The sequence below is a fragment of the Chroicocephalus ridibundus genome, chromosome 3 (assembly GCF_963924245.1).
Source record: "Chroicocephalus ridibundus chromosome 3, bChrRid1.1, whole genome shotgun sequence".
NCBI classification, from domain to species: Eukaryota; Metazoa; Chordata; class Aves; order Charadriiformes; family Laridae; genus Chroicocephalus; species Chroicocephalus ridibundus.
Window position 1 is genome coordinate 21,386,445 of NC_086286.1, and position 21,960 is coordinate 21,408,404.

At 41.2% G+C, this 21,960-nt stretch overlaps 1 protein-coding gene across 5 annotated transcripts in view; it reads right to left on the reverse strand.

Annotated features, from left to right (window-relative positions):
• The window catches only part of VPS54 (VPS54 subunit of GARP complex), a 54,543-nt gene that overhangs the window by 20,903 nt on the left and 11,680 nt on the right, over positions 1-21,960 (reverse strand). Inside the window, exons 2-11 of one of the 5 annotated variants that reach the window (XM_063328356.1) lie at positions 21,707-21,812; positions 21,571-21,615; positions 21,023-21,095; positions 20,062-20,140; positions 15,540-15,671; positions 12,365-12,750; positions 7,728-7,854; positions 6,572-6,679; positions 2,326-2,381; positions 376-472 (exon numbers count right to left, since the gene is read on the reverse strand). In XM_063328356.1, the coding sequence (XP_063184426.1) occupies positions 376-472; positions 2,326-2,381; positions 6,572-6,679; positions 7,728-7,854; positions 12,365-12,750; positions 15,540-15,671; positions 20,062-20,140; positions 21,023-21,095; positions 21,571-21,615; positions 21,707-21,716 (1,113 nt within the window). In that variant the 5' untranslated portion in view covers positions 21,717-21,812. Of the gene's footprint in view, positions 1-375; positions 473-2,325; positions 2,382-6,571; positions 6,680-7,727; positions 7,855-12,364; positions 12,751-15,539; positions 15,672-17,019; positions 17,055-20,061; positions 20,141-21,018; positions 21,096-21,570; positions 21,813-21,960 lie in introns of those variants that run through there. The other 4 variants (XM_063328358.1, XM_063328357.1, XM_063328355.1 and 1 more) reach the window with 4 other exon arrangements.

Sequence of the window (21,960 nt, forward strand, 5' to 3'; positions counted from 1 at the left end):
GCTTTATTTTCTATTGTGTAATTAGCATTTGGAGGCAGATCCATCAGTCTTTGACCGTAACCAATATCAGATGTTTCTGAGAATGGTGAAAGAAACCTCATTTGGAGCAATCTAACACATACAAAAGTTCTGTCCTAATCCCTAGCAGCTTGAAATGGATGTAATCAGGCAACAAGAGGTATTATCTTCTTCCCACTGCTCTCTTTGTTAGCAATAATCATTTTTGCCTTGGGTGCCGATATTCGCATATCCTTCTTTCAATCAGAAGTTTGAACTCTATAAGCAAAAACAACACCTTAAGACTTCAAATGGAAAGCAACTTTGTTCCATTTCGTGTCTGAACTATGTGAAGCGCTTGGTAAATGAATGTCTTACCTTTATTCTCTTGAGGAAGATGGTAAACTTAGAAAAAATATTCTTCAGTAAATCAAACCACTGAGGAAAATTCATCATCCTCATCTGGTCTGCAAGCCTAAAAAAAGAGCAGCATTCAGTAAACAGCAAATGTTTACTGGCCATGCTGTTTACTAGCACATAAAGAAAAAAAACAACCACGCTTTAAATGGAATTATAAATGTAAGGAAAACTGTGTAGACTTTTATCTGGCGGAACAACAGATATCACCTGAACAACAGTCACGATCAATACAATGTATGCAAGTGGAATGGGGAAGGAGGTATATAAAAATAAATTATACTAAAAAAATAAATGCCTCACATTTACCATTTATTTTTTCCAGGGCACAATGCTCTTTTCCCCGGGACAAGTATGTGTTACCAACAAGGGAGGGGGGTTAATAACATTTTCAGATATCACGTGAAAAAAGAAAACACACAAAAAAAATTTAAATTAAAATATTTTGCAAGTGTTACAAAAGCCATGTTATTAAGCCCATTTTGTTGCATTGCAATGAGACCACTTCTGCTATTAAAGTGCAAGTCAGCTGTTTGTGGCAAAGGGCAGAAAAGTCATTGACAGAACAAAAGTTAAACTCTGTAACACACAGTTAGGACCCAACTGCAGAATAGTAATCATTGGAGAATGGTGACCAAACATCCAATGTTTAAAAATGACCCCGTGCCCAGTCTTTTCCCAATTGGGGTATGAATCCCATGCAGATTCTGCCACTCACTTTGCTTTATCAGCTGGTCTGCTTTTATTATCTTGGGGTAACCTTTTCCTGCGCCAAATCAATCACAGAGCTACAGAGAAAGAGAAGCTAGCACGGGCCTCGAGCAGGGACCTCTGGAGGTGCCTTGTCCAACCCCTGCTCAATGCAGGTCCAACTAGATCGGGTTGCTCTGCACCCTGCCCGGTCAAGGCTTGACTATGTCCCAGGACAGAGCTCCCACAGCCTCTCTGGGACCGTGTTCCAGTCTTTGACCATCCTCATAAGGAACACAGTTTTCCTAAGATTTAGCTAGCACTTCTCATCTTCCATCTTGTGCCCATTGCACCTCATCCTTCTCCTGCACACCTCTGAGAGGAGCCTGGCTGTGTCTGCAGCTCTGTTATAACCCTCCCCATGGGATAGCTGTGGGCAGCTCTCCCCTGCGTTTTCCCCTCCCCAGGCTGGAGGGGGACCCAGCTCTCTCGGCTGCTCCTCCTACGCTCCATGCTTCAGCCCCCAACCAACCCCGTGTCCTCTGCTGGATCTCAATGCCTTTCTTGTTCCTCGACCTGCTGGCTATGCTAACACGGGCCATGTTGCAGCTGCAAGGACACACTGCTGGTCCATGGCCAACCAGTTCTCCACTGGGACCCACCAGGTCCTGCCCTGCAAAGCTCCTCTGAAGCCAGCCAGCTCGCTCCTGCCTCTCCTCTTGCAAGGGGTTGCTCCTTCCAAGACACAGAACATGGCATTTGCCTTTGTTGGGCTTTGTGAGGTTCCTGCCGGACCATTTCTTGGGTCTGAAACTGTCTGGTCTCCTCTCTGGATAGTTCCTGTTCTCATTTATGTGGGAAGTACTGAAACTACTGACACCTTTTAATACAAAATGCCAGATTATGACAACAGAGAATGCCTTCAAGTCGTTAAGAGATATGTGCCTATAGTTCATGCTTCATGCAGCGAGACTCACAGAATTTTAGTATTTATTTTAAAGGTAAGTTTAAGGTAACTTTAGAAGCTGAATGGGAAGGGGAATACACAATATTCTAACAGAGGAGGATAGAAGCATAGGCTTAAGGTGAAAGAGAAGGATAATCCTTAATTACAGGGAAATTTAAGCACAAATTAGAATAATAAATTTATCTATGCTATAAAGCATCCATCTCCTATCCCCACCCATCACCAAAAAAAAAATAATCTGGCTGTATACTTACTTAACAACCACTTCTGTATCTATTTCTTCTATCTGCGATACCGTATTAACCACACACTGTCAAATTTAAAGGGAAAAAAAACAAAACAAAAAAAGATCTTAGCTTCCTTCTAACTGCTGCTGAGGTTCATAACATACACAATAATCCCCAAGTTAAAAAGGAAAAGTAAAATAATAAATGAAAGGCATATTTGTATCATTTAACAACTTGTTTCTCTAAAAACAAACAAACAAAAAACCCTAAAGAAACCCCCAAATCCAACCCCCCCAAATATCTATTTGCAAAATACAGATGATCAAAGCGTTCCCAACTGTGTACTAAGCTCTGGAGGGCACACTGGCTCCACCTCAAAGGGACATGTTTTTCTGAGCATGGATGCTAAGCGCTGTTTCAAAAACGTCTCTCAGGTCAGGTACTTAAGAATAGCAGCCGTGTTCTTCCCCTTTCCCAAGTGACTGACTTCAGAAAACGTTGGTTGACTTCCTTTTCAGCTTTAAATCCAAGACTTGGGAACTAACCTTCACTGGAAGGAACAGCAGCAGGGAAGTGTGGAAGCACACACCTACAGTCCTGTGCTTTCCACTGTTAAGGCAGACCCAGTTTCACCTGCTCTCCTAGGAGACATAGTATTTGCTGTCTGCCTGTCCTCTTCACCTCCAGGGCACCACCTGCCTCTGTCCCTAGATTTCTCCACGTCTTTACAGCTACACTGTGGCTTTTCCTCAAAGGACAAGTGCTCTTCAACCAGTACACACAAAACTGGCCAGTTTCTTCAGGTCTCCAAAACAATCCATTTTCACTTCAAACACACGTGTTGTTTTACAGCGATTTCACTGCTCTCTGTTCACATTACTTGCAAGCCCTAGGTACAAATCAACTCCATTCGGACCGAATCAGGGGCTTTTCTCCCAAATGCCAATCAATACCCTGATCAAATGAGTCAGTAGCATAGGAACTCATCTTGCCTTTAAGTGAATATGTACAATCCAAATGGTGACCTCAAGCTACGTGGGTTTTACCTGCCTTTTGATTAACGGTGGCCAGGAGAGATGCTTCTTAAAAACCACACCTTCTTCTTGAACTCTGCAGTGTGTTCAGTGCTTGCAAACCTCTGGTCTCTCACCTGCCTGGCACCTACTCAATACTGACCAAAAGAGCCCACCAACGCATTTGAACGGGAACCACATTTGAGATGTGGGAAGGAAGCAGTTCCCTTTATTAAGGAAAAATATCTCTTAAGAGTGGAGACAATAGGCCACAATGCAAATGCGCTGCACAAACCACACAGAAATACTCTGATTTTGCCTATTTTCTCTATTCAATAGAAACTTACATTGGAAATCGACTGAACTTCATCTATTACTGAGCAGAGGTAACACCTGAAAAATCCAACATAAAGGCAAATATTCCCACCAGAATGGGAAAAGCACTTTATAATCAAGAATGAGCAGAAAAACAGGGAGCACTACTTGCCTATTATCCAACTAAAGAGAGAACTGAAAGGAAAAAATGTCTCCCCATGGCTGCCCACACAGGCGAGTGAAAAGCTAATGGAGACTGATGGGCAGATGTTTTATCCTGGTGTAATTAATTCATTAACTTAAATTGTATCGGGATCAAATAAGAAAGAGCTCGCATCATCACCAAGTCCTTCCAAGAAGTAGCTGTGCAGTTGAACACATCACTGTCTTTTAATTCTGCCACAATATTTACTAGCAACACTGGCCTGTGTTATCTATACCCACCCATCACCACCAGATCAGCAGAACTGTGGGGCTGCAATGTGAAGTGGATTGGGAGTGCCAATCTGGCTTAAAATAAAATCCTAATAATAGTAATGATGATGATAATCATCTTCCTCTTCCTCCAAACTTTTGAAAGCTGGGTTCCCAACTTGGTTCACAACACAGCTCTGAACAGCACACTATACTATGATGATAGGACAGTGTCTTCATCTGCTGGCAAACCCACCACCTGACTGTCTCCCAGCCTTTGAGATACAAATCAGAGGTGGTTCGTAACACATCAGAACATGACTCCTGAAATATTTTTGTGGAGAAAAACACCCCTTGCACAATATTCTCAAATATCAAAGAATCATAGAATAGTCTGTGTTGGAAGGGACCTTCAAAGGCCATCTACTCCAACCCCCCGCCAATGAGCGGGGACATCTTCAACTAGATCAGGTTGCTCAGAGCCCTGTCCAACCTGACCTCGAATGTTTCCAGGGATGGGGCATCTACCACCTCTCTGGGCAGCCTGGGCCAGTGTCTCACCACCCTCATAGTGAAAAATTTCTTCCTTAGATCTAGTCTGAATCTACTCTCTTCTAGTTTAAAACTGTTACCCCTTGCCCTGTCACAACAGGCCCTGCTAAAAAGTTTGTCCCCGTCTTTCTTATAGGCCCCCTTTAAGTATTGAAAGGCTACAATAAGGTCTCCTTGGGGCCTTTGCTTCTTCAGGCTGAACAATCCCAACTCTCTCAGCCTGTCCTCATAGCAGAGGTGCTCCAGCCCTCTCATCACCTTTGTGGTCTCCTCTGGACCCGCTCCAATGGGTCCGTGTCCTTCTGATGTTGGTGGCAGCACTGCAGGGGGGTCTCCCCAGAGTGGAGCAAAGGGGCAGAATCCCCTTCCTTGCCCTGCTGGCCATGCTGCTGAGGATGCAGTTGGCTTTCTGGGCTGTGAATGCACATTGCTGGGTCATGTCCAGCTTTTCATCCATCAGTACACCCAAGTCCTTCTTGGCAGGGCTGCTCTCCATCCCTTCATCCCCCAGCCTGTATTGACACCGGGGGTTGCTCCGATGCAGGTGTAGGACCCTGCACTTGGCCTTGTTGAACCTCATGAGGTTCACACGGGCCCACTTCTTGAGCCTGTCCAGGTCCCTCTGGATGGCATCCCAACCCTCAGGCACGTCCGCTGCACCATTCAGCTTGGTGTCACGCATAAACTTGCTGAGGGTGCACTCGATCCCACTGTCTGTGTCATTGATGAAGGTATGAAACAGTACTTGTCCCAGTATGGACCCCCGAGGAACACCACTTGTCACTGATCTCTGTCTGGACATTGAGCCATTGACCGCTACCCTCTGGATGCAACCATCAAGCCAATTTCTCATCCACCAAACAGGCTACCTATCAAATCCATATCTCTCCAATTTAGAGAGAAGGATGTTGTGGGTGACCATGTCAAAAGCCTTACAGAAGTCCAAATTGACAACATCCATAGCTCTTCCCTTGTCCACTGATGTACTTACTCCATCATAAAAGGCCACTAGGTTGGCCGGGTAGGACCTGCCCTTGGTTAAGCCACGCCGGCTGTCTCAAGTCACCTCCCTGTCCTCCAAGTGCCTTATGCATATGCATAAGCATGCAAACAAACAAGATGAGTAAAATTAAAAATACCAAACACACACTTAAAATTCATTCTAGAGTTTTTGTTTGCAAACAAAAGCTATCAAGTTACTATCCAAAATATTCCATACATTGTCATCCAAACTTTGTTCATTTGTTAGTTTTAGCTGGTTTTCAAACTAAAAAAAGATTTTTAGTTTGAAAAAATAGATACCCTACCCTAAATGGCAAAAAGGGACAGCAATGTGGACAAGGATTCATTTTTTTTATATAACTTTTACAGGCAAGCACTTCTAGCTTCTTCATTACTTCACCTTGCCCTCTTAGAAAAACACAAGGATGTTTTTGTGAAGTGCCTATGCTAGGCCTGTGCTAACATTCAGACAAGAAATGTTTTCTGTAGCATTTGTTGGGAATTTGATTGTTTCAACTGGCAAGATTTTTGATTATCTTTTATGTATTTACACCAAGAATTTTGGTTTTTTTTTTTTTGGAGGGTTGAGGCAGGGGTGCTTTTTGGTATGGTTTTGGTTTTGCGGGGTTTCTTTGGTTTTTTTCGAAACAGAGTACTGACACAACTATTCGGGAAAGCCACGTATTAAGAGAAAGAAAAAAAACCTAAGCTAAAATCAGGGTATTCTGAACAATAGTTATTATACTGAGAAAGCTGTGATCTGCTGTACTTATGCAGCAGATACTCCTTACAGAAAGTCTTTTCTGCAAACAGACCTCTGTGCTTCAGGAAGTCCTTAGTGTCTGCAAGCTCAGCTGCTCTAAACGAGAGACCATCAGCTACCAAAAAACTTAATTGGAGCTGTTCCTAACTACTCAAAAACCATTTGTAAGGGGTTGAGACAACCTTGTCAGATATGTTAGAAGTGTTTGGCTTACCTGTTTAATGATGTTCTTTGCAGTAATAATCATTTCATCTCCATATATTTCATAAAAATTTAGCTTTCTTTGTTTTAAAAGTCCAAATACTAGTGACACAAGTCTCTCCTATCAAGAAAAAAAAAAGAAAATAAAAAACCAAACCACTAAAAATATCAAGGTGAGGGCAAGAAATAATTTTAAGCAATTGCAGAGCAGTAAGAAAGTTCAGGTATCAAACACACGGTGAACAGGATTTAGATCAGTCCAGCGCCTCGAGACTAATGCCATACTTCAATTATACAAAGCCCCTGTAGCAATGCCAGCTAAGAGAGTCCCTTCCTCCCAGCCCCTTTCATGCTGGTTCCTCAGTTGTGCTCATCCAATTGTGCTTAAAAACGTGGATATTTCTAAAGACTAATGAGCTTCCTTACCCTGAGCAAGAATGACACTAAATACAATTGCACAAGCACAAGTGAGAATCTATCACAGTGCGGCATGGAGGTGGGAAGAAACTATAGGGCAGAAATGGGAATATTTAAGTGCTACTGCCAGTCACCAAATTTCACGAAACCCACAGATGTAACAAGACCAAACTATTAATTGGGTCTCGCAATTACTGAAGAATGGTACAGGCAAAATCCAGACAAACCTTTTCCTGGCTAGAAAGCAATCACAACAGCTTAATCTTCAGAAGTTTACAACCTTCAAAGGAATGAGGAATATACACTGCAAATGAAGTATGTATTCAGGGCAACTGTATGCTTGATATAAGCACCCATAAATGCACAGGGAGACAGAATGAGAACAACATGCAACTATCAGCTTTCACTGCACAATTGTATTTTCACAGTCAAGTAGATATGACAGTCCATGTTCTTTTCCACTTGCATGTTAAGGTTCATGAAGTGAACTCAATATACATTTAATCAGAGAAAAGAGAACTGATTATTTTGAAAAAATAAAGTAGGACTGGACTGCAGTTTCATGAGTTTAGTTAAAATTATGATCTTATCAAGCACGAAAAAAAAAGCTGGGGGAGAGGTTGGACAAGAAGAGAAATAGTATAAAATTATAATGTTGCTACTAGGGACCTGAGTGAATTAGTCGGTGCTAATTAAGTATGTTAAAGATGCAAACATATTCATCAGACAGTTTATTTCAATAACAGACATACCTCTTCTAGAATTTGGCAATCATCTTCTAGGGGTCTATTTAAATCATTGCGAGCATAAGTTGAAAACTCTGCAATCATCATTTTATCTATCAGCTTTTCCAGTTCACAAAGCTGTGAGCCAAGATGCCTAAGAAAAACAGCCATTGAGAGATGAGCTAAATAATCAACCTGAAAACGAATCATTAGTTCACAGTTGAAGAAAATAACCACCCAGTACGTAAATTTCCATGCAATCAACACTGGCTTAATGGGGGGCTCAAATCTTTCATTTCTTAGAGCAGCTGAAACCATGTATTTTTCAGAGGCACCGTCACCTTGCAGCAAAACATATGGACTTGAATATTGATGGAGGGTAAAAATGGGATGTAGGGCGTTTTCTTTTTTTTGGAAGGTGCTGAGTACCTTTCTTCCCAACGAAGTGAACCAGAAGCAAGAATACTCAATGCTTGTCAGTATATTGGTGTTAAAAAGAAGGAATACTTCTATTGCTCATCCAGTTCCTCTGCTCATCAGTCCACAAGTTCTTCCACTTCAAATGTTTGAGCTTTTAATGTGGTCACAGATTTCATTCACATGACCGATACAGTAATAGCTTTACATGACAGGATGGCTTTCTGAGAACACAGAAGAGTTTTCAAATTTATGCTACCCTAAATTAAAAATATTTTTTCCATGTATTGCAGATTTTAAACTATATTTTGCAGACTGTTGTTATACAGAACCATAAGGGAATTTCTCATGTCAGACCTGTCAACCAGTCTTGAAAAGTTGTGCAGCTAGCGAAACTTTTAGCAGAGTAAAATTAAAAGTGGGGATTTCAGAGATGCCAAACGCTCCAGGCTTTCCAATTTCCACCAACAGCTGAGCGCACCAAGTACCTGTAAAAATCAGACTCTTTCTTTTTTTTTAAAACAAAAAGGACAAAGACACTTTGCCAATGAGAACTACCAGGAGCTGTGATATCTTAGATAAACCTGGATACAAAATGGGGATGTGAACCTGCATGGGTCACTGGCTTTAATTCAGTGCTGGTGTAGCTGGACCGTCAGCTTGCATAGAGCAGCAAAAATGTCTTAGCACTCCCTTGGAGAAGCACTGCTGTACCGATGCGCAGCCCGCAGGATCCGACCTCGCAGCCCCTGTAGGGTAAAGTCAGTGCCAGGGTAGCTCCTCCCTACAGAACTCCACATGGCCAGTGCAGAGCTGAGCGGAATGAATCTTGCTGGATCTGAGTCAAGCAGATTTTATTTGTTTTTTGTAATTTGAAGATGACCAGGGACATGTCTGCTTTTGAATTTGTTGGTCAAGAATTGGCTGGAATGGACAAAGTGGACACATTTCAAATACCTAATTTAAGCAAAAATGGCCTCTAGAAAAATCCATGCCAGTTGCATCATGGACATTTCAAAACAAACTCAACAGAAAAAAAAATAAAGATTATTATTTGCAATGTAATGACGAGTTGCAAAACTTACTGCAGGACTAATGCCCTCAACACAAAGGCTCTTACTTAGGTAAGCACAAAAACTTACTCTTCGGCAAATTATTTCTGTAACTGTGTTTAACTACACTGAAATGCAACGCAACCTACTCTCTCAAACCTCAGGTATGGAAATAGTCCAACAAGGGTTCACAGCACTTGCTGCCACCACTTTGCCCAAGATGTTCTAGCCTCTAACAACAAAAAAATGACTCCACCCTGAAACACGCCAGAATAAGCCAAATCTGAATTCATACTCCAGCCAAACACCTTGGCACCGATCTCTTAAGAGGCACCAGTCACAGAACAGGTCCTCTCAATGACTGAATGCTACAATTATCTTCTGTAAAATTATGAGTGCAGGGTAAAAATTCTTTTAAAATACACGGATGAGACTATTTTACCAGATGTCTGTGCTTTGCCAGCGTACCTGTGCAAAAAAATCACCAGATCTCCATCACCCCCACAAGAATCGTGAAAACAACATACAAATCTGTACTGCCAGTTTCTAATTTAGTTAACGTGTAAGTTTTTTTGTGTAAAATTAGAAAGATGTACTTGAAAAGGTTAAAGAGCTCTAAAACTTTAATTCTATCCTATAGCAGTAGCAAGCAATAATCATACAGTTACGACTGATACATATAATCACTGCGGATATTAACCTAGATTAAAGACAGCAATTTATTACTTCACAGCACAGGTGCTTTCATTTTTCACTATAACTAGAATCAAATTACATTTTTTTTCTGTGTAGCATGACAAGAGGAAAAAAATTTTTGTATATGGATGATCTGAATAGTTTTCTTGCTGCTTTACATTGAATGATTCTGCAACACGATTCAATTTGAAGCTGTCTGTTCAAAAGCAAATTCTACAAGCTGCAATGCACAACACTAAACCAACAAGTTTGGGGGTTTTTTTTAATAAGATACAAATTATTTAGGGGGAAAAAAAGAGATAGTAATTCAGAAAAATTAGATACTGATTTAGAAGCTACTCTCCTCTTAAAATAAAAGAGGTATTTAACTCACTTGACAATTGTGGCATTCTCGCTCAGAACAAAGCAAGAACATCCATTTGGTATTTCTTGGAAAAGCTGAAGTATTTGTGCATGACATTAATTTAGATTTGTTTTTTTTAACTTTATCTATTTTTTAAAAACACAGCTTCTTAAATTCTACGGAGAAGTTTTATAAAGATCTTCATCTTTCCACTGCACATTATTTCTCCAGATAGGCTATACGCATAGGCCACTATGCGACTTGAGAACAACCGTGCTGGGCTTCTCAACAGCCCTTGCATCTCTGGTGGCAGTGAAGACTTAGGTTGCATTTAACTTACCTTTAATATCCAAAGCAGTGGGGACGTTTCTGACATTCTCACCCCCACCACTATTTTTAACTCTACCAACCAAGCGTTATTCACAGAAATCACTTTTTACAGACAAGATGAATATTGCCCCGCAAGTATGTTCCGCATCTGAGTGTAATTTTAAAATAACGGCACGTTCTTGGGACATCACGTATACTAATCACAATGACAACAGAATTGCACTCTCTGCTGACGTAGCACGGAGGTTACTTGATTGCAAAACACAACTAATTCTGACTGATGCTGTCACGGGGTCGTAGAATTACATTCACTATCACCAAGGTAAATGCAGATGTGACTCAGTCAAGGGCTGTGCACCATAATCAAGTGGTTGAGAGTAGGAACAGTAAAGAGAAAAGAAACTGCACTGAGGCGTCTGCACTCAGGTGTCTGACCATCTACACTAAAAGCAAAAGACTAACAGCTTCTAACAACTTTCCTCCCAATAGTTTATTAGCTCTTTTAAAAAAAATAAACATTTTAATGTAATTTTTTTAAAAGACTTTTTCTGAGATCTTTTCTACATAGAATTTGAGTCTTCTTTCAAACCACCTAGAAGGGCTGTTAGAAGAGCAGCTCATGTGAACAGACAGACAAGAGCAGTAACCACATAAAGTTCTGAACATTCATATTACAGTTATTGAGCAACAACTGTGTTTTCATTACTCAAGCTGGGAACCACCAGATTGCAGGAACCACATAACCTCTAAACAAAACAAAACAGAAAAGCCCAGCACCAATTTATAAAACTAACTGTACAGCTCCTCAACTGGCCGATGCAAGTCTCAGAGCTGATTTAACAAACACTACTTCTGCCAGCATCGTACCACAGTGGCAGCTTTGCAATATGACACTTTTATCCTGCATACGACCATTACGATAGTGTACGTTACATCAGCTAAAAGGACTCTACTGTAGTAATACTCTTGCATATCACAGAGGACCTTGCCCAGTGCAGTGGCATCTCACAAGTGGAGCCTTAAGAATTCACTGTTAACAGAAGCAAGCCAGCAAGGGACCTTGAACTCACTAATTCCCATCCCTGTACGAAACATGGGTGAAAAAAAAACAGTGGCAACAGCAGCTTGGGCAGCACCTTCCCGCTGTTTCTGCCCTTCCCAACTTCAGCAGCTCACAGAACTGGATTTCCCAGTCAGCGGGCACTGTAAATACAGCTCTCCACAAGAGCAGACGTGGCTGCACACATCCCTTCTGGCCAACCTCAGACCACATTTTGAGTCGTGGTTTGATAGCTTTGCGCTGCCAAGCTTCTTCCAACACAAGCACAAGCTGGAGGCTGACCTACACCACGCACGGTCCGTGCATATTCCTGTACCACCACATGGCTAGGTCAGTCACTAAAGACAGTGGCCTGCAGTGGAGTTGTGTAACAAGAGCTGTATCTCTGTGGTGCTGCATGCACAGGGACTGCAGACTACCACTTGGCAACCATCTCTTAGCTGTGGGCTACAAGCCCTGCAAGATGAAGGTCCAGCGACTGCTTGGCTCTCATCTCTGAACCCCTAAACCACCTGTAGACAAGAATGGAGTACAGAGCATCTAGATGTTGAAAGTTCATCCCTCCCCCTAAAAAAAAAAAAAAAAAATTATCTCTAGCACATGCATTAGTCACACTGCTTAAGCCACACTTACATTTTGTATCTTTTGTACTATGCCCTCTAAGAATGAGCCAACAAAAGTAAAACAAACCCCTCCAGCCAACATAATGTGCTCACCGCATTCTAGCTCTTCTTGCATTTTATTAATATCCTAGATGGTTACCTACCGGAAACTGTGAATGCCTTGAAGCTCTTGCTGTAACACCTCCTGTGTTGTTGCTATTAAGTCCAAAGCTCCAACAAACTCCGAAGTGGATAGCAGCAACTGTACTGTGGGCTGTGTTTGGTGCACAGTAGCCATTAACTTCAGTTTATTGTATGCTTTTATGCAGTTATTTCTGGTGAGTGACAGTCTTAAAACTCGAAGTGATCCTTCACACATTACTTTATCAATTTTGGAGATTTTCTCTCTAAGTAATTTTACAGCCTGGGAGGTTTTCCTGAGGTAGTCCTGCAACTCATGCTGAGAGGTCATTGCATGAAAAAATGCTTCTGAGCGCAGAGAGATCTGATGAGCAATATTGACTTCCACAATGTCCAGATAATGGCTCAGCTAGAAAGAGGAGACAGAAGGAAAAACACACAGTGTTGTTATGACTTGGCAAGCTTATCACCACGCAAATATACTTTCAGGGTATTTGTCTTATTGTAGCACGAGGAAATTTTGCTAATAAAAATTAAACCTCTTTGTCAGATTAGCAAGCAAATAACTACCCATTGTGGTTTGATCATTTGTTTTTAAATGAGCTCATAATCACTTTGTGAAGGTTGGCTTGATGCCTCTCCTGGTTGAAAATTACAAGTTAGAAAAACAAATAATTTTAAAATACCCAAACTTTTGTACCACATGGTTGCACACTGGCACTGTCAAAATATGGCCATTAACCAGGAAACAGCTCTGGACACTGGCCTGCAAGTAAGAACAGTATACACACGCAAATACGCTATGCACTTCGAGTCACTGAACCTGCTAAAGACGCAGCCTGACTACACTCGATGACATGGCTTTGGAATGGCTCTGTTCCTTTAAAAGGCTGTAGCATCTGCTTTGTAGAAAAATCCTCAGCATGTCTCTGGCTGCAGTTGTTTTTTGCCAACCAGTTGGAGTTCCTATTAAACCTATTTCATGTGCGCTGGCACTGCGTGATTCCCAGAGGCAGAGCATGCCCACACATTGAGAACCTGAAATTCAAATTCTCTGTGTTGAACAGCTACCAGACCACTGGGTTGGCTTATTTGAGCTGTAAAAGCTCTGTGTTCTGGCTTATGCTGAATATGCAAACTCAAAGGACTGAGGTTTTAGGATGCTCATCTGAATGCTAATACTCAGATGACCTGGTTTCTAAGAGGTGCCAAGCACTCAAACCTCATGCTGAATTTCAAAAGGCCCATCCAGAGATGGAAAGAAAATCAGTTGGAGAACGTTTCCTTCTTATAGTTATTTTCATCCTGCATGTATTTAACATCGGGGATTTATACAATATGCAAACCCATCTTTTTTGTAATATGTTTAATCAAAAACATCCTCCACCAAACAGCTGTGACACACCTAGCCCACAGGAAAAGCTGAGACAGACTGCGACACAGGGATCAGAGAAAGAGTTATTATGATAATTTATTTATGTGATTGTACCAATCAGATGCCCCAGGTCCCTTCACTATGCTAAGCGAGGTAGAACAAACAGAACAAAATTATAGTACTTGCCTCGAGGAGCTTACAGTTCCAATGTTGGGTAAGACACGGAAGGAGGTAAGGAGGAAAAAAAATGTCAGGGGGAAGTTGTTCAAGTAGATCCCCAGCAGTCCAAAAGCACTAATAGCCTAAGTATGTGTGCTTAAGGCAGATTTTTCCAAATCCTGTTGAAAAATAGTGCCTGGAGCTAAGGATAATTATGGCAGCAGGGTGCCTATTTACACACAGTAAGTGTAAACCTTGTGCAGTTCAGCCTTTAAAAAGGAAACCAAAAACGTGGGCCCATTTCAGTAACATGAAGCAGGGTAATAATTTGTTGATGAGGCATGTGGCTTTGGAGGCAGCAGAACTGTTTTATGCTCTTTAGGTATTTGTATCCCCTCTCCAAAGAGGCACGGCTCACGGCTAATCAAAGCCTTATTTTCACTTCACTGCATGGGAGAGGACTCTGGGTCTCCTTCACTCACAGTCCACGTCTGAGTGTCCATCCTGCTGCTGCCAGGCTCACTTTGTGAGTTTAAAGCATGTGCCAGACACTGCTTTTTCATCTTCAGACAGCAACTGCCACAAGAAACTCCACAGAAGTATTCCTCTAACTTCAGACGTGGAGGACAACCCAATGAAGGATCAAGTTAGTCTCCAGCAGAGCCTGTCCCTTCCTACTGACTTGGAGGGAGAGCAGGAAGGCTAACTCCTGTGAATTTGGAAACATCTTCCAGAAGATCTCATGTTATTTTTTTCTTAAGGCACCTCACTACTACTATTTTTTTTTCTTTTCTTCTTGGTTTTATTTTTCCTTTTTTTTTTTTTTTTTTTCCCTTCTTCTCCCTCCCCTCCGCACTCACCCCCCCCCCCCAGCTCCCAGAAGCTTTAGTAGGTTAAACAGGAGGGAAAAGCAAAGTTAGAAAACAGACTCCAAAATTATGTAGACTTTCTATAATCATTTTATGGGTATGTGTACCATACAAATGATTCATTATGGGCTTTTCTACAGTATGACTACATAACTAACAAAAAATTTTAAAGAGACCAAGTAAAGACTTCTCCTTCCAATATGAAAGAAAGAGCTCTGCTTTCATGCTCTCCAATGTGCTCCAGTACTTTGTGAAATGCAAAAATAGTGCAGATCTGGATCAGTGCAGATGACACAATAACAAAAGGTAAGAGGAAGCTCCTGACATCCAAAAACCTTAGGATTTAGTATTTCTTTTAGCACAGAAACCACAGCGCCTTGATTCTGGAGTTTTCCTGAGATGTGAGAGTGCAACAGTCTTAGTGTTCAACCTCAAGCTTTCCTTTCTCATGGCATTGCTCTTCCCCAGCAAACAGCTCCACATCTCTGAAGCTCTCAATATATACCTGCTCCACTAAGTTTTAGCAGTCATGAAGATCCAGTTATTACGCCATATACAGATTCTTTTTTCCAGATTTGACAGGAAAGATTTATTTAGCAGGGAAAAAAAACAGTTCTCTCTCAGTAAGATGCTTCCTGCATTGTTTACCAACAATCTGCAGCCTGATGTAAAATGAGAGATATCAAAGCCCACGACGGCAATGTCTCAACAAACAGCACAAAACAGCAGTAATGGGGTTTCTTTGTATTAAGTAACAGCTGCGATGGCGAGTGACATCTTGTATCAAAGTTGTACCTTTTCTTGAAGTAACTTGGAGGAAGCTGCATCACGATTTCCTTTCCCACCAGCAGTACTAAAATGAGACCATGGTAAAACGGCATTAAATGTTAAGGAATCTTCCAAGGCAAAATCTGGTTTCATAAAAATCTGGAACAGAAAAACAAAATAAATAAATGCATCTCCCTCAGCCCAACACTTTCCTCCCCAGTTAAACACACCTCCTGTCTCATGAAGCTAACAGGGACTTTATTTGTTGATTATCAAAAACCAAATTTTCATTTATCCAGGTGAACAAATTTATTCCAGCCCTTGCAACCAATTTACTTTACACCTTAAAAGCTTGCGTGATCTGATGAAGCTTTGTCTTCCTAAAAGTGTAACACACAGCTCTAAAATTACATAGGTTATCAAGCACCCCAGATGATCTAAACATCCTGAGCATGAAAATGTAGGCAGCATTAAACTGCAGGTGGGTCCTCTAAAGGATCGGAGCAAACGTCCTTCAACAGCAGGGGCACCCTACTGCTGATGTGCATATTTCTGGGGCCACGGCGTCTACCAGACCAAGGACCCAGCCAGCTGTCAGGGTGCAGCAAGTGTTGCCTGGGAGGGAACAGAGCCTCAAGCTGATCTCCTCTAGCACAATGCAGCAAACACGCTGCTCACAGAAAGAGTCAGTAACACGTAACATTAACTACACAGCTCAGAGAAATAATAATCTAAAATTCTCTCTGATAACATTATTTTTACTTGACAAAACTGGTTCAAACCTTGAGTTTCTAGGCAGACAGTAGTACCCTTTTCCCTGTATTTATGAAGTGTAATTTTAAAAGGTTCAACATAGACTATAGCATCACGCCACACTCAAACATTCTTGTTTCCTGGGTTTTAAACGTTGCAGTGACAGCTATCCAAGTAACAGCCTATATGACTGGCACAGAGATGCTGACCCACATTAACACTCTGACTTCTTAATGTACCCAGAAAAGAATTATTCGGACTGAAATGGAATCCAGAGTTGTGTCTTTTGTCAACCTGTCACAAAAACCCCACACCATATACGCTGCAAGCATATACAGAGAGGGCTTTGCTCAAGGATTCAAGTAGTTAAACCTAACGCTAAGTTACACGCTACAGAATATTCAAGCTTCTATCAAACTCTTCAGTTTCCCTTTCCTCCTAGAACACGGAGTGGCTAATTTTGCCCAGCTCTGAGGTTTTAACTATTAAAGATGAAAAAAATAACAGCATTTGTATTCTACTTTGAGTAAGAGAAAAATCAAGACCATGGGAAACAACAACAACAAAAAAAAAGAAAGAAAGAAAAAGCTGATTGTTCTTAGTCTTTTTAAATTCTGAGAACTGCAGATCCTCTTGGGAATCAGTTCAAGTAGTCAGCTAGGAAAAGAATTCTACAAAGAAGAGAGTAAATTCGTATGTTCAAGACTACATGTAAGAAATCCTTATAAAGGCTTAGAGTGCACAGGAACCATACCTTAGGTACTTGTTCCAGATCTGTCCTGGATTTATCTAAAAATTAAACAAAATACAAGTAGTCAATCATGAGGAAACAATGGAAAATAATTACCTTGAACACTATTAAACCCTATGAGGAAGTTTTCAAGACAACGATGCCAGGTTCCTCACAGGGGGTGGACAGGGTGGGTGGACAGGGAACAGTGGTTATGAATTGAAACGAAACGTTCTGACTGAACACGAGGGAAACCTTTTTCACCTTGAGGACAATCAAAGCATTGTAGCAGACTGCCCAAAGGGTGGATACTCTCCATCCTTGAAGGTTTTCAAGGCCCGCCTGGATAAAGCCCTGAATAGCACGGCCTGACCTCAAAGCCTGAGCTGGCTTTGAGATGGCAGTTGCAGTAAAGACCTTCTGAAGTCCCTTCCAACCTGAAATACTCTGATTCTTTGAAACACTCTGTTGTCCTTTGTAGTCCAGGTCTCATGCTCAGAGTATTCAAAGGTGCTTGCACTTGGCTGCTTTGACAGCGAAAACGTTAGTCATACAAAGCAATCTACTTAGCACTTCACATTCCTTAATGCCCTGTTCAATCAACTGGCAAGGGCCAGTAAGAGGTCCCCCTAGCATCACCCCCAATTTTAATCCTCCAGACTGAAGCTGCCCATACAATCACTTCTGCACAGCACTTGGTGGACGGATGCACAAAAGCTGGCAAGACGGTTGAAGAAGGGCTCAGGACAAAGTCCCAAGCACACTGAGCAAGTAGCACAGAAGCAGTCCTTCCCTTGAAGTAAGGTGACCTGACAACTGCAGAGGGTGAGAGTGTTGAGCTGGGAAAAGAGGTGCATCGCTGTACCCCAGCAGAACTTGAAGAAAAGGCAAATTCAGACTTTTGAGGTTCAGCCAAAATCCCCTTTTCCTCCCCTACTCATTACCTAGCGTGCATTATGAAGAGGAAGCACACTGGAGGCCAAAAAAGGTGAGGAATTTAAAAGCCACAAGCCCACAGCCGAGCTGGATGGTCTGCTCATCACTGAAAGACATGGTAAGCACTACATAAACATTATCTCCCATATTTCTCTCGCCTCTTTGGCTCTTACTTGATTTCTTTCTTACTTTATTTGTATTGAAATGCAAAAGGCAACCTACAAATCATCCTGCTGTCATCAGTCTTTGGACAGACAAACCCTTATGGAAGTGAAAGGCCAAGACTTGTGGGCTGGAGTTAGAGGAAGACAGGCAACACTAATGAAAGAAATTATACAAAATAAAGAGTTTCAGTTCAGTTCATGCTTCTACTAGGAACTGTCCGTCTACCCAAGAAGCTCCCAGTTACTTTGGTGACACAGTAATTTCCTCTTTTTAAAAACAAAAGACTCTTTCAAAATGGATTAAGCTAAGCCTGAAGAAGGAACTTTTATCTTGCAGTATGTGCAGCAGACAGACTCATTCAGCAGCAGCTATTCCAAAATAAAACCAATCACAGAGAAACCCTACAGAAGGGCTTCCTTTTGCACGGACAAGAGGGAAGAAAGCTGACTTAAAGGCGGCGATCAAAAGGAGCAAACTAATGAACAGTTCTTGCTGCATTACCTGTAGACATTGATATAGACAAGCCTGATCAATCGCTGATTGGCAAATGAACCCTTTTATGCTAACATTTTTGAGAAAATACATTAAAATAAATTAAATATTTAAAGCTCGCTCCAGGTTATGAGTGTTTCTTCTCCTTTTGCTTGTCTTTTCTTTTTCATTTTGCCTCTCGCCTTCCTTTGTCCTTTTTCGTATTAGCTGAATTATTTCCATAAAATCTGGAAATTTGGCCTTGCTACAGCTGCGGACACCAAAAAAGTCTGCCAGGTAGTCTTTGCTAACAGTAATCAGAGAAATACAAAATAGAGAATTGGCCAGAGTGGAACTTCGTGAAGTTCAACACAGGAAAAGGCAAAGTCCTGCACCTGGAGAGGAATAACCCCAGGCACCGTTACACGCCTAGGGTGTAGTGGCTAGAAAGCACTCCTGCAGAGAGGGACCTGGGGTCTTGGCAAACAACAAACTGACCATGAGCCAGCACTGCACTCCTCCAGCAAAGCATCATGGGTTGCATTAGGCAGAGCACTGCCAGCAGGCTGAGGGAAGGTGATCCTCCCTCTCCACTCAGCACTGGTGAGACATCTGGAGCAGCGTCCCCAGTTGTGAGCTCCCCAGTACAAGAGAGACCTAGGCACACTGGAGCAAGTCCAGCGAAGGATCACTAAGATGACTGAGAGACCATTTTTCATAGGAGAAGAGGCTGAGAGAGCTGAGACTGTTTAGCCTGGAAAAGCTCAGGGTGGATCTTATCAATGTTTTTAAATATCTGATGAGAGGGTGTAAAAAAGACAGAGAAGGCTCTTCTCAGTGGTGCCCAATGACAGGACAAGAGGCAACGGGCAGAAACTGATACATGAAAAATTCCATCTGAACATAAGGTGGTCACACACTGAAAGAGGTTGACCAGAGAGCTTGTGTAACCTCCATCCGTGGATAAACTCAAAACCCAACTGAATACTGACCCCCCAGTAGGTGACCCTGCTTGAGCAGGTGGTTTGGACTAGACCATCCTGAGATGTCACTTCCCACTTCAGCCATTCTGTGATCCTCACGGCAGAGACAGGAATGGCCCAGCGCTGCCATTCCTTATTGCAAGGTCAACAGCTGCTAGAAATTTAATGCAACAGTTTCAATAGACCTTAAATTAAGGGAAGTTGAAGAAAACGCTGTCAGGGACCAAGTGACCTCCCACGAATGCAAACACGCCAAGGAAAAGTTTAAGAGCAGGTATCACAAGCATTTTGACCTATAAAATATCAGCAGTGGTCATGAATACTTCTAGTCAATCATGTCTGGGTTTTCAATTATTGTTACAAAGAAATCAGCAGCAGCTGTTATGGCGCATGAAGCTCTCGAGCAAGTAAAGGAGATGATCAGCAGGTTATAGCATTTGTTATTGAATGCTATAACATACTGATACAAAAGAAATTACTTTTTAATGACTAAAGGAAGGCTTTGATGTACCGTGAGTGTGTAATAGTGTCCTGTCGAAGGTATCTTTAGGAGTACAAATATTCTTGCATCTTTCATGAACCTTCTCTCTCTGTAAAAGAGAAAACATGTGAAAGAATTATTCTGAGGCTTCAAAAAAAAAGTTTTTCTTTGAAACAGAACATTCAGAACATTTCCAGTGAAACATAACTACATTATACCAGATAATTCTGACAAGTTCACAATAGTATTTTTTCCTCTTAAAAGCTCAGATGATGTTTGTCCGGGTTAAAGGTACCAAAAATTTCAGCCTGTAATCGATATGTTGGGTTTTTCTGTATCTTTACATCTCAAGAAAAAGCGAACACAAAAGTTATTGAAGAGGTATAACAACTTCTCTACATAATGAGATAGAACCACAGATCAACTGTAATTGCACATCAAAATATATATTTGCTGTCTAATCCAGAAATCACACTAACACACAATGAATGCTTTTTCATTGCTAAATTAGAAATTGCTTCCACGTCTTCCTAATTAGTACTTTGCTGAAACCATGTATCTTCTTTCATCATGCTGAGCTTCAAATTTTATCTACAGGTTTAAACACCACCAGAGACCATAGTGGTGAGAAATTACATTACTAAAGAACGTCTATGTTAGCTGGATCTCTGCTAGAAGCTACATCATGGGTCAGTTCCCTCTTCCCGAAATCTTCTTTCATTTAGTAGTCACTGCATTATATGCTAATTTTAACAGATGAGCTCTTAAGTGTTTAAAATGTTGAATATGTGAACTGATGGCAATAGTTCAGTTACAGACAATTTGCTTTCACGTATTTTAACTATGATTTACACAAGTAACACTTCCTGCAGCCAATTCTGTACCAGCAGAAAAATAAGAAAGTTACAAACCAAGGAAGCAGAAAACAGTGGGAGACTTCTACATGTTCTTTCAGTTAAAAAAAAAGAAAAAGAGAGTACTACATACTTACTGACACCTGTATTTTAAGAGTTTGTAGAAGTCTCCTACTGGTCCTGGTGTCCTTAGATGTAGCTTAAACTTTCCTGTTACAAAAGAAATCATCAAGATAATAGACCTATTCATAGTTTAAGAACTTCACATATAAATGTTTAAATTTGAGACTCTTAAAAAATATCTCCAATCCTTGCAGCACATAGTCATGTTTTATATTTGATCCAAAGGTCTGAAAATTGCACTGTAGAGCCCAAGCATTAAACAATCCTTACAGAATAAGGACTAATAATCAGAAAGGATAAATATGAACTGTAAGCCCTGGTGCAGAGCTCAGTATTCAGAAATACAATTCAAAAAAAATAGAAAGAATTTAGTCAGTGTTTTCCACACTACAAATACTGAGATTATAGAGCAAGAAACGCCTAACGAAGAGTTAACAAGCACTGAAGAGCAAATTAATTATCAGCTAACTGTATGATGGACTACTAGCAGGGAAAATCTCTAATTAGAAGAGGGATCTCAAATCTCTTTCTGTACTACATGCATCTAATTTGGGGTTCTTACCGGAGTGATTTCCTGTTGGTATAATGCAAAATGTTCCTTGGTGATCTGTGGGAGGTAGAATGAAGGCGTGACTTCAGTGTCCACAAAGTCCACTCCCCATGTTTTTGTAAAGAAATCAGATTCCCTTTTTGCTAACCTAGGATCATTTAGTGCTGCTGGGAGATTGACTTTGGAATGATAAATAGTCCATCTGTGCTGATCCACAACTAGAGATGGGCTGTCACATAAATTATTGGGATCGCCTGCGGCACAAAAGACAAGACAGTTTGTTAAGGTGAGAAAGTGAAAGTTGTATGTTTGCTAAAATGCAGTTCTTAAGCAAACCATGTTTTCACAATTACACACTGGATCAGAATTATCTATGCAAAAGACACATGATATTCTCCTCCT